This window comes from Poromitra crassiceps (genome assembly GCF_964638095.1).
Source record: "Poromitra crassiceps genome assembly, chromosome: 5".
In the NCBI taxonomy this organism is placed as follows: Eukaryota; Metazoa; Chordata; class Actinopteri; order Beryciformes; family Melamphaidae; genus Poromitra; species Poromitra crassiceps.
Window position 1 is genome coordinate 30,178,122 of NC_139642.1, and position 13,626 is coordinate 30,191,747.

Here is a 13,626-nt window from a genome sequence, read left to right on the forward strand (position 1 = left end):
CTAATTAAAAGTGTTAACTTCTGCTTTTTTACATTGCAGTTGGGGGGGGGGGGGGGGGCAACAAATGACTCCCCTTCTCCGGATGGAATGGGATAGTCCAAAGAAAAAATAAATGTGTCGAGGGATACCTTACCTTTAGCTATGGCCTGTCTTTTACAACCCAAGCCAAGCCTCACAAGCCAGGAAGAAAGGAACCTCTGTAGATTGTGTCTTGAGGCCAACACTATAAATGTTGATTATGTGTGGAGGAATGGTGGGTGGGAATGTACATCTCAGATGTGCCGGTCCCCGAAGGGCCAGAGAACTAATGTGTGGATTTATATTTAGGAGGTTGTTTGCCATGGAGCAGTTTTTGTACCATTATTTTTCAATTTAAATCATTTTTCCCCTGTACCCCCCCAAATAAATAAAATAAAATAAAAAAATAAATATTTTCATATACTACCATCCGACTGTTAGCTGTTTGTCAAACAATTGACACTGGGAGGACTTCCAGTGGAAGTAGTTTAGAGTAGGCTACATGACAAATCCAGCCTGGTGGGCTTTATTATAGGGCTGGCACAAATCCCATTTTTTGGGGCTCTGGATATTTGGTCATAATCTACAGCGTATATTCAGATATTCTTTGAAACAATTCCTCTTCCTCGACATCACTCGTTCTGACCAGCCCACTGCGACCGATGTCCCCCGGGTCTTAGCCCCAGTTAGTGCCTACATTTAGCAAAAATTAGCAAAAAGAATAAAATAAAGTAAAAAAAATAATCCCAAAATAGAAAACCGAATACCTCCCCAACCAACGAATATCCGAATAGTCAAATATCCGGGCCCAGCCCTACTTTATAAACAAATATATATAAATATATATATATATATATATATATATCGTAACTGTGTTAAATAATGACAACATGTACCATATTAACATTTATTTCAATAGTTTTACATATTTTATACATATTAAACACAAACGTAGTAACATTAATCTCAATGGTACCTGTGATAGAAATTAGAATTATAACAGTGGTTGTCATGAAGAATTGTGATTAAATTACTAAGATATTTAATCAACAGATAAGCATAGTCTAACTATAAAGTGCAACTCACCGTGCCCAGTTAACTGAAAGGGAGACTCAGGAATGTGACAGTGTTAGAAATCCCCCCCCCCCCAGGTGCAATTTAGAAAGTGAGGATGTGAACATACTGTACTAGGCAGCCATTCAATTATGCCACACATTTCACCCCTGTTTTGAAGTTGTCCTCGAGTTCAAATCAGAAGAAACTTTCAGAAACATCATATTCTTTTCTTGAGGACACAGTCATATCACTGAGTCTGCCCTATATGCATAGAAAATGGACAAAGTACAGTCTGTGCTATAAAATATCCAAAAATATCTCCTGCAAGTGTGAAAAATCACTCGGTCTGTTGTGTTTAGGAAGGAATAAATTTCAATCTATGTTGACATTAGGTGTTCACGTTCAATGTCTGCTGTCCATTGGAAATATTTTATTCAGCTCAACTATCAACTACCAAGAAAAAAAAGATTCCCAAGGAACTCTTTAATTTCCTAAACCAAAGTAGTAGTTTATAGTCATGATGTCATATTCAGGTTCTCTGTTGCCTATAGTCAGTTGTGGTCATCAAATAAAGGCTCCTGTTTGCACACCCACTTGTCTGGATTATGCGTAGAAATGTGGGTCCCTTTAGTTTCAGAGTCATTTTTCCGAAACACATTAGAGGGCTTCTCATGATCATCACAACTGTTTGTTCTTGGTCTCATCAGAAGACGCTTGTAGCTATCCTTTTCTCTGTCGTGGGCTTGCTTTTTTGAGGAGAGATGCATAGAACGTTGTGGGTTGATTCCTTTTTTAGCCCTTTTATGTTTCACCTTTGAGGGCGACGGGGGACTTTTGACATCAGAATATGAAATGTCCTGGTATGACTTTGAACTCAATGACATGTAGTCAGATGTATCCTCAATTTTAGGCTTAATTTTATCTATGGGGAAATGTCTTCTTCCCACCTTGTCACTTTTCATGTCAGTGCTCACTTCATACTCACTCTCTTCTGTTTTGATCACCTGTTGTTTCTTGCCCAGGTGTGTTGAGTGCTTAGAAGATGGTGGGTAGTCATACTTGTATCCCTTCCCAGTTGTCTCCTGGTGTTTTTTCTCATGGCTTCTCTTGGTGGCGAGATAGAGAAATCTCTGGGGACAGAAGGAGCAGCGATACTTCTTCTCTGTGCTCGGACTCCGAGGTGAATTATCAAAGCAGGAGCCACTTTCCATACAACTGTTGCACACATAATCACCACCGGCAGGTGCCTCACCAGGGGGGCCCTGCTTACCACAGGTTCGACAGAAACACGGGTGGGAACCGATGACGTGTGCTCTCAGACCAGACTCTGTGATAAAGGAGCTGTCACAGATGTCACAGTTGTAAGTGGCCCTTGGGCTGCTGTTCCTGAGACTAGGCTTCCCCTCTCCACTACCATCTGAGGCGCTCTCATCTGTCACACGGCACCTTCTGTCCAGGTGGGCCTCACTGGCACCATTTCTACCCACAGATGTTGCAGGGTAACTGTACTGCAGGTCTTTTCTGTGCTTGAACCTCATCTTCTTCCTCTTCTTTTTAGCTTTGTACGAGTAGTAGGGACGCCACAGCTCATCAGCAGGGTCACGGTCGTTGGGATCATCATACATCTCAGACTGCATGGCAGCATTGACGTCTGTTCTGAGGCGGAGCCTGTGGCTGTCTGAGTTGTCCCTTGTTGGAGGGGACTGAGTCGGGCTCTCCACCGGACTCCATTCCCTGAATCTCTTTTTCTTCCTGGGGAAGAGCTTGGAGCCTTTGATTCTGCGGCGGATGATGGCCTCATTGCCTATTTTCACTGTTATCTGGCATAGGGGCAAAGCTCCACCAGCCACAGATGGACCTGGGCATACAGGCTTGGCAATATATGTGTGAGTCTTCACCCCCACCATTTTATCATGTTCCAGATTCTCAGTGCCTGATAGAAGTAGCTCCTTGGTCATAGCCTCAACTCGTTTTGCTGCAGCTGATAGCTCACCCAGCTTGTTGACAGTGTTCAAAGAGTTTAAGAATGGTATATTATTACTGATGTGTTCTGAGTTCATCAGTGCTTGAGTATCATATCCGTATCCCACTGCAGGGGACTCTGTGTCAGGCTGCAAAGGGTTTGTAATGAAGGGTGAACCGCTATGCTCAGCCTCTTTTGTGTTAGAGGTTTGGTCGATATCTTGCTCACATGGCTGGTCAAAACTGATCCGAGGCATGACTGACGCCATCATATTTGGTGTCGCCATGAACGTCGGAGGCATTGGGAATGGAACAGTGTCAGGGCTGCTGATAATGCCATTCTCTTCAAATGGAGGCACAAGAGAGTTGCTGTCCAGTGGGGCCTGGTCACCTCCTTCCACACTCTCTGAATATGTCTGACTGTATGTCTTGTGGTTTCTCTTTCGAAACTTCATTGGCAGAAGCCTGTAGAGTTTGATGGGATAAATGCTGGCTTTAAATCCACCGTTGGCAGATTTTTTCTTCACAGCTAGTCTGGGATCAATGCCGTGAAACGCTTTCTGATGGTTCTTTAAAATGTAGTAAGTCATGAAGGTCTCCAAGCAGAAAATGCACTGGTACCGGCGTTCGCCTGTGTGCCAGATTTCATGCTTGGTACGGTACTCTGCCAAGGCAAACACCTTATTACAGTAATGACAGGGGTAGGCCCTCTGCCAGGAATGCACATTCTCATGCCGCTTCAGACTGGATAGGGTGACATAGCGCCGTTTACATACACTGCAGTTGTATCTTCTTTGACCACCACCTGGCTTCACTGCCCTCTCCACAGCATGTTTAGGCTCTGATTGGTCCAATTCAAGCGGCTCTGTAGTGTAAGGACTGAAAGGAACAGAGAGGTCAGTGGAAGGTATCTGTGTCAGTGAGTTGTCTATGTTTGGCATCTCGTCTGAATGAAGATCCTCTCCTTTGTCCGTGCTGTCACTGGGATCTAGTTCAGGTGGGTCTCCCACGGCCTTGGGACAGAATTGCTCATGGTTGCGTAGTCGTTTCAGATGCATGAACTTCCTATGACAAAACTTGCAAAACAGATGACTGACAAATCGCTTTTTATGTACTTCTGTGTGAATGGTGAGAAGAGCACTAGTGGTGAATATCTCTGGGCAGTACTCACACCCGTAGATTGAAATGCTGTCTTCTGTGTGAGGGGAGAGCGTAGGTGGATCTAAGTCCATTTGAACATTATCAGTGGCCATAGGTAGCACTGTACTCTTGTCTGTTTCTGCCTCTGAATAAAGTGGAGGTGGTGGCACGACTGCAACAGGTGCTGTCGTGACAGCATCAGGTAATGCGGCGCTATCAGTATTTGGTATAGCTGTGTGGGATACAGCTGGTGTAGGAAGTATACTTCTTCCCAAACCCAAAACGCCACTCAGCCGATGGCGCTTCTTGAGCGGGCCTGCATTTCGGTATACCAGTTGCTTTGCTTGTGATGTTGTTGAGGGCTTACCGACCTTCTTGTTGTCACCCTGACTGCTATCTTTTTGCACAGCAGTCTGGCTCACTGGCACTGCATACGAGTGTTCGGAGAGAGCCTGCGTTGTCTCATTGTTCCCAGTGAGGCAGGAGGTGGTAGGACAACTGGCTGGGAGCTGTCCCACATCTGGCGACTGCCTCTCCCCATTGGTTAGAACCAGAGGGGTGAAGGGGTTGTTCCCAGGACACGCTTCGGTGATGGAGAAGGCATTGGTGATCCGCGGCTCTCTGGTACTGTCTATCTCATCTTTCTTTGTTTTTTTAGCCACTGGGGCCTTGCTGGAGTCTGTGGCTTTAACGCCTTTGGGTAGGGGTTGTGTCCTTCCAGACCCCTGCCTCTCCTGGTCTGCAAGTCTCTCTAAGAAAGGAATTCCTAGTCTTTTTCCCGCTGCCACCAGGCCCACCGTGTCTTCTGCACCAGCTGGCGTCGCCTTAGAGCAGTAGATGAAGTTGAGGATGCTGGCGAACACTTCGGACTTCAAGTCCATCAGCTCCAGCACTTGGGTGCAGCTCCAGGCCTCAGGAGCTGCCAATGCATTCCTGAAGTAGCCGCTGCAGGCTGCCAGGATGTTCCTGTGGGCCCGAAACTTGACGTCCTCCACCACAATGGTAACATCACAGAAGAGCCCCTGTGAGCGCTGCTCATTGAGCTTGCTAAGCACGGTGTGAGGGTGACTGCTGTCCATCAGGTTCTGAGTGCAGGGAGACACCATGGTCATCTGCAAGAGGAAAAGATAAAGAAGATGAAGAAGATTAACAATTAGATTGAATGTATTGCAGAAACTGGATTTTTGACAGCCATGTCAATCAAAATATGGTTACAAAGGCCAATCAAAAGTCAACTTAAGGACTTTAAAACATACATTTAAGGATGCATAATTATGAAAACATAATAACATAACGCCACATGATATGTGAAAGTATATATATGTATGATATTGTATTATGAAAACTTCCATGACAATAGCATTGCTATACAGAAGATGTGTGCATTTCACAATGGAAAGAAATTTAGCTCCTTTAACACTAGATGGCAGTAATATCCTGACAGATAAGCCCCAGCACCAAGAGTCAGTTCTGGAGACTGTCCCTGAAACACAAAGATGGGTATGGAAACCTCTCTCTCTCCTCATTTGTTTTGTATAAATAAGGATGGGTTCAACGTGCCTGGGTTATTATGGGCAAGATTTTTTTTTAACACTGATCTAGAATTGTACTACAGAACAAAACTGAATTCAAACTAGTTCCTGAATGTAATGAACTACTTTTGGCCCCTGCGGCCATTGCCCTAAGATTTCCAGCGTTTTCCCAGACGATTTTCTGTGGGGATTAATTTGCTCTTTTATATGTGGAACTTTCTTGTCATGAGTACATCACCAGTCCAGAACACATTCATGAGAAGTTATTCTCTGAGTGTATTGCAGGTCCTCCTAAAGAAATCAATAGCCTACACGCACCTGGTGGAGTGGGAACCAAAACGCTGTGACTCATTCATTCATATTTTCGTCATCGTCAGTCTTAATTACTTTTGCACTGGCTGATTTCCCATCCAGCGTGCTACCACAGCTCTGTGCTATGCCAATATGAAATGAAATGCAGACAGTTACAGTACGTTTAGGTGCAGTACTTTGACTCGTCTCACCCACACAGCTTAGTCAACTGTAACTACAGGAACAATGATCAACATCCTGTGAGGCAGCCAGGAAGGGTCATAAAGTTCGAGCACAAGTACAATAATCACTGCTATGAAAATAAGAAGTATTGAGATGATTTGATGTATTGCCTATTCATAAGACACACATTTCTTAGCCCTATTACATACACTAGATCTCACACATACTGTACGCACGAGCACACACACACACACACACACACACACACACACACACACACACACACACACACACACGTTTGTAGATTCTATACATTTTTGGTCAGAAAATGGTCAGAATTATGTGGTTGTTTGTACCGGTATATGGAATGAAGAAGGCTTTTGTGAATTAGCTTCATCTGTGTGGTTAAGTTAGATGGTATGTGAACTATGAGAGGAAGTACAGTCCAATGCATTCTCTCTTTGACATGGGTGGTCACCCAACACTCACCCTCACATCACAGTCTGTGTGTTATGAGTCTAAACTTGAGTCATATTGGCCGCTGTGCTGACTGCATCTGCCTGAGACAAGTATGCATGTGGTGAAGCAACTCCGCTGCATCAAGACTATTTCAATACCCAATACTAACCTAGAGAGGAGTTACTGGTTTTTGTTTTTATTTTATTTTATTTCACATCCTCATTTTAGGGTAGTGAAAGTCATTTGTTCACAGATTAATTATTAGTTTTTATTAATCGGTCTTTCATCATAATAATGACAATTCATCATAATAATGACAATACTTAATAAGTATAACCACTAGCTTAACCATATAATGAATTAAGTGTTAGGTTTCTCTCACTCTCTCACAGCTGCATACCACAAGAATCATCCCTCAGTTCTCAGCAGTCGCTCCTTTGTTTTCAAGGCTGAAGATAAGGCTCAGAGAAGGGAGTGAGAGACAATATATCTGAAACAGCTATAATTCTTACAAACTCAAGGACATGTTTTGAAATAAGAGAGCAGACTGCTGGTCTGGACCAGGCTGGGAAAATCCGGTTGGGTGACCGGTATATGAAATCAACCAGAAGAAAAAATAATTAACTGCTGAAAGAATATATGATACTTATTATAGAGGTGGGCTTGAAGGGCCCAGACTCTGGTTTGAATTCACTACTGGGCTTGAAGGGCCCAGACCCCTGGTTACTTTCAGGGTTTGAGTTTGATCCTGGCTCAGTTCTTAGAGCTGGCGTTGTCGCAGGTGTGTCTGCCAAGACACGGCCTGATCTCTGAGTACTTCCAAATATCTCTTCCTGGTCCAGATGCGGACCTGGGGTACCGCATAGCGGACTGCCATAGATTTCCTCTCCAGATTCACCACTCTGCATGGGGCTTGGTGATCGCAACATAGTTAAGAAGAACTTGTTTGCCCTATGGCGCCCTGCGCACTTATAGCTTCCACTGGCTAGTCATGAAGTTATGACATCATCAGTGGCCAGTCATGAAGTCATGACATCATCAGTGGCCGGTCACGGAGTAATGACATCATCAATGGCCATTCACGAAGCCACTTATAGCTACCGCCGGCCAATCATGAACTTGACATCATCATGTCTGAGGTCACAGGCAGCATTGTGATGTCGGCGGTCTCGATAGACCCGGGAAACGGTCTCCAGGAGCCGGGTGGACTCATTGATGCAGAATAGACCCCCCGGGCGGCCCAAGTTTCTAACAATACTGGTTATTTTACCACAATAATAGAGGTGGAACATCACTATTTCACAAGAGAAGTGATATTGATTGCTGGGTTTTGGGTTTTTGTGTCGGCATGTGAATTTGGAACTGAGAAACTTGTTGATGTAGGAGGTTTGACAGTAGAACCTCATGCTGTAGGCCTATGCTATACTCACATATCCTGTGATACTTTGATTGACATGGTGTTGCAGCTGTGGATGTGATGCATATGGATGACTGTACTTGTGCGTTTTGTGCTGAGTATTGTTGACTCTGTAGTAGCCTATATGCCCTTTGATGCACTGTTATGAGATGCCCCCTCGTTGTAATTATCTTCTCTGATCATAGGCTAGTCTACCGATCCCCCCATTAGATTGCCTAAATCACATATGAAGGGGGTGTTACAGTTAACCTTGTGAGGCAGCTGGATTCACGCAAGATCATGAGATCAAGATCACATGACAAATGCCATCTTGCCACGCTCCAATCTATTGGTTTGAATCAGAACCACCAGTGGTTCGCACCAATCAGCGTCCGGAGGCAGCTACAGGCGAGGCGTAGCCTGGGTAAACCCAGCCTCCACGTGACCTGCTCTCAGACCTGCTCTCAGTAAACCCAGCCTCCACGTGACCTGCTCTCAGTAGTAGTGACTGAGAGCAGGTCTGAGAGCAGGTCACGTGGAGGCTGGGCTTACCCAGGCTAGGCGAGGCGGGCTTTAGGTGTGACGCCAGCAAGAAGCGAGGCCGTGATACACAGATGGCTCATCCAATCACCTGCCAGGTATCTTTTGAAAGTAGTTGCCCTTTGAAACGGATTCCCCGAGCGACTCGTTCCCAGTTGGTTATGTGAAACAGTTAAAACCATCTGGCAGCGTCAGGCTCGGTTCTAATCTCCCATCCGGAAAATGAAGCCTGTCGATGGTCTTCAAGCTTCCACTGGAGAGGCAGAGGTGTGAACTTCTTGTCACACTGCACACTGAGTGTTAAACGGTGCAAACAGTAATCTATCGAAAACGTATCACCTCACTGTTGGAGTTAGAGCACTGTGTGACTCATTCTAGGTGAAAACTGAAATTCCCACGATGTCGTTTGACCTTGATATGTTGAAGACTGTTTAAAATATCCCCCCCCCCCCCCCCCCCCCTCCACCATCTGACCCCTTCTGTCCACCACTTTTCAACACAAAATGCCACCCTTGGCTCCAGATAATATGAATGCAGTAAGAATGAGTCCTTATGGGGAAATATCAGAATGCATTTTGATGCTCAAAAGGTTACAGAATGTAAAGGCTGTTTTTTGTCTCTTCTTCTCATTGTCCAATAGCTCTCCTAGAGGCGGCCCTGCTGTATTGATGTGTTTCAGTGAAAGGATTTCTTTGTTGTAAACTTGACTTTGTTCTGTATGCCTAATAAGGATTTCTTACATAATGATACAGATTTAATTTAGCCTCTACATATTATACTGCAAAGACGATCTCAGATTATGTAGAATTATTCAATAATAATTCAATATGATGTGTAATTTAGTTTTTCTGTGCCGCTTATTTTTGTCATGGACATTGTTTGCACATCTACTGCGATTTTAAGGTATTTCTGATCAAATTGATTAAAAACAATTATAAAACAAACAAAAATTACAATTACAATATTCTATTTATTAAAACAAAGCGAAGATAATATTTACCAATGAATGATGTCATCAAATGTTTGTGTTTTATTCTTAATTTTATGTTGGTGCCACGATTACAATATGGCCGTCAGTATTCCAAGACTCTCATATTACTGAAAATACAACCAGCCTCCTGCCTCCCTCGCAGACAGGCCTCCGTTGTCACGGCAACATGCTATGGCGCAGCACATATTGGGATTCGGGCGGATGGCGAGCGAGCGCATTAGCCGTCCACGTATTTGGCCCCCTTTCCCTCCCACAGACAGCCTGCCCCGTCTGAAAACCTGCCCCCACAAACAGCCTGCCCTGTCTGAGAACCTCCTCCCACAACAACAACAACTGCCCAACCTGCAACGCACAGCAGCCTCCAGTACGATGGAGGTTTGCCTTTGTCTTTGTATGTGCGTGTTGGGCTGTGTGCGTCTTTGTCTGCAGCAGAAATGCAACCCAGAGGACTTCCTCCTCTGCTAACAGCAAGCGATATGCCGCAGCCTCGATGCTGATTTCTCTGGGTTTGTGCAGTGTATCGAAGCGTTGTCATCTTTCACGTCTTCCTTGCATTTTGCTTTTTTACTTGGCCGCTTTCAATTGATCCAATTTGTCCTCGTTGTTGTGGTTTATTGCTACCACACACTGAGCGGAAATTTTGAATTTGTCATACAGTAAGCGGATATGTTTTTGCCACACCCAATTACTTTACCTTGAGAGCTCATGTGAAATAGTTTTTTTTTCTCCCTCTCTTCACTACCTGTAACATAAAAATCCCCTCGTATCAAACCACAAACCACGAGAAGGCATTACAGTATACACAGTCTTGTCAAAAAGAGCGAAAATGTCAAAGCAAAAGCCATACTTCACGCACACCTGCAAAGCGTACTTCCGTGTAAACGGGTAATAAATTGGGGGAAAACATGCAAAACATACCTTAGTAAATCTGAGAAATTGACAGAGAGCAAACAGGAAACGGTATCATGCGGTATCCCTCTTCTACAGCTCAAAATACACTACTATATACATCAAAAACTGTTTCGCGAGAGCAAGGCGAAAGTATTTTTTTCCTGTGATGGTCGCTGAACAGTAGTGCTATCAGAAGCAGGGCTTTTTCTGACGTCTTTCTTCCTCTCCCTCCCTCCCTCCCTCCCTCTGTGCAGATCGACTCCGGCTCCAACGTCCTTCGCCTCTACCCATGCAGCCCAGGTGCTGGACTAGTTCTGCCCTGCCCTCTTCGGACTAGTTTTCCCTAAGTACCTCTTCTCTCCTACTACAGCTATAGGAAGAAGCCAGCTTGTACAGCGTATATGGCTGAACTGGAGAATAGCTCTGCCTCTCTGTGCTAGCCGGGCAGCCGAAGCGTTCTGCAGCCGCCACCAGGGAACGGCAACTTTTATGAAGCATGGCAGAGGGCTGGAGAGCGAGCGGAGAGATGCTGGGTGCTACATCACACACCACCCGCTCGGCACTCTCGATGGAGCAGCATGAGAAAACGCTGGGAGCAGCGTTCAGTGAGGAGTCTTCCAACCACCACCACAACAACTGCTGTGTTACATCTCATCTCATCCCCAGCGCCACACCAGCTTGATCCGGACACATCTCCATCTTGGCCAAAAAGGAAAATCTCTTATGTGGAGCGAAATGGTCTGTAGCCCACCCCAAAAAAAAAAGTGCACCTTGAACGCATCACGCTACCACATCTAGCGTATATCTTGCTTGTGCAGAATGTGCACACTAAGGTATAGTCTCTTTGTCTGTGCAGCAGTATAGCTCACGCTTACACTGTGGATAGGTAACGCAGCGCTCAAGAGAGGATCATAGTTATTGCTGTCGTGCATCACACCCAATAAAGGAGAGGTGTTCATAGGTGGTTTCTTTCTCAAAATAGTGTTGTGGATGAAAAGGCAAGGCAAGGCGGAGGAAAACAGAAATGGAGTCGTGCTAGCAGCAGGGACTGTGGGTCTGCCTATATCGAGGCTGCTGATTGATGCAAAAGCAGCAGATGCGTCAGGGCTGCAGGCGAGGGCGAGGGGGAGGGGAAAAGGCTGAACCAGATATGGCACTGTGAGCCTCTCACGGCGCACGCGCCTCTGCTATTGACATGACTGGGTATGGAGCCCATTGAATTTGTCCGCCATCCCCATCATCCTCATCATGGCTAAGGCTCATTTTAAACCAATGTTAAAGACATTTAATTTGATGTCATCTTGACTTCAAATGACACAGTAGCAGGTGCCAAATTATTACAAATGCAAAGGCAATACACGTTTTTTTATTATTATTATTATTTTCTGATTGCCACCCCGTTTTTCTCCCCAATTGTACTTGGCCAGTCCCCCCCCCTCTGCTGCCCCGGTCACTGCTCCACCCCCTCTGCCGATCTGGGGAGAGCCGTAGACTAGCACCATGCTTCCTCTGACACATGCACAGTTGCCAGCCACTTCTTTTTACCTGACAACGGGGAGCTTCACCGGCAGGACGTAGCATGTGGGAGGATCACGCTATTCCCATCAGTTCCGCCCCGAACAGGCGCCCACGACCGACCAGAGGAAGCGCTAGTGCAGCGACCAGGACACATACCCGCTTCCCACCTGCAGACACAGCCAATCGTGCCTGTATGGACGCCCGACCAAACCAGAGGTAGCACGGGGGCAAAAACCTGCGACCCTCGTGTTGGTAGGCAGGGAATCTACCGCTACACTACCCGGACGTCCCTCTCTGAGCTACACTTGATGATAAATCTCAGTCATTAGCCTTTTTCCACTTCCCACCTAATTCACCCATTTTGTGTCTAAAATGGAGGAAGTAACACAGGTGCAAGCAAAACAGCCTCATTAATGTTGTGCTTGCACCTGTGTTACTTCCTGCCTTTTAGACACAAGATGGGTGAATTGGGTGGGAAGTGAAAAAGGCAGAGAGCAGCTGTGTCCTGTTCTCGTTTCTGTGGTCAGTACCCTCACATGGCATTGTTTGTGATTAACACCATTAACCAGAGGCTCAAGTTAGCAGCTATTTTTGGCACTGGCAGCAAGGCATGGCTCCTCCTTGTTACCTGAACATGCTGAAGACCTCTGCATTATCCTGGGGAGCAGCCAGTGCCTGGCAGCAGTTCAGGCCTCACCCTCCTATAAGCTGCTGCACTGGGCTGTGTTACTGTGGCAACAGACACAAAATGAGGTTACCAACCCGGTAACCCGGCGAATGTTCCTGACCTTTTACACAAGTTTATGCATTGGATGACGTGCAGCATTCCACTGACCACTCCTTAGCAGTCCATCAATTCAAACTTCACCCCACCCTCCAGACATCTCCCTTCTCCTCTTCTATAGCGCTTTGAAAACTTCAAATTAAATATCCACCCATAATATCCTAATATTACTTTGGACACTTGTGTCTATATGATTTCAAGCTGATTTTCAAATCAATAATGCAAACAGAACAAATTTACAAACGACACTTTAAAAAATAAACTTTGTAAAGACTCATGTGAAGCTGCGTAAATTAATTCCATTATCACGGCCAAGGTCTTTGCGTTAGCATTCCATGCAGTACTGCGCTACCATTAGTTATTTTTGTCCACGTTTAGTGGATCCTATCAAGCATTTTGTTAGTGCCATCTTGTCACCCACATTGGATATGACAGCGAGGATCTTCACAAACCCACAGGACAAGGCACACAGGCCCCTGAGCCTCAGCTGCTCAGTGAGCCCAGCTGAGGCCTGCAGCAACACTGACCAGCAGGAGCGCAAACACCACAGCACAGGGCTGAGCAGGCCTCATCCCCATTCTCAAAACGTCCACACTCTGCTGAGCAGGCCTCATGCCCATTCTCAAAACGTCCACACTCTTGCAGCATACAAAGAGAAGCACTCATACTCTCAGTAGCCTACCAAAATCTCTTTTGCGGAAGGTCTTGCTGGGCCTGTCTCTGCCGCTGTGGAAGTGAGCGCTCTCTCTCTGGTGTTTGTGTAGGAGGGACTGATCAGTGACTGCCCAGCTGCTCCCTTTGGCCTAATTCAGGGCTTTACCATCTTCCCTCTCCGCTGCTGTCTGGTGGCCGACTGTGGTTCTGG

At 45.7% G+C, this 13,626-nt stretch overlaps 1 protein-coding gene across 1 annotated transcript; it reads right to left on the bottom strand.

The window, feature by feature from the left end:
* Nucleotides 1-1,000: 1,000 nt before the first annotated feature.
* Nucleotides 1,001-13,626, bottom strand: zbtb38 (zinc finger and BTB domain containing 38). The gene is made up of 2 exons (XM_083637418.1): nt 13,444-13,626; nt 1,001-5,288 (listed from the first exon to the last, which is right to left on the bottom strand). The coding sequence occupies exon 2, from the start codon at nt 5,286-5,288 to the stop codon at nt 1,626-1,628; it is 3,663 nt and encodes a 1,220-aa protein (XP_083493544.1). The 5' UTR covers nt 13,444-13,626; the 3' UTR covers nt 1,001-1,625.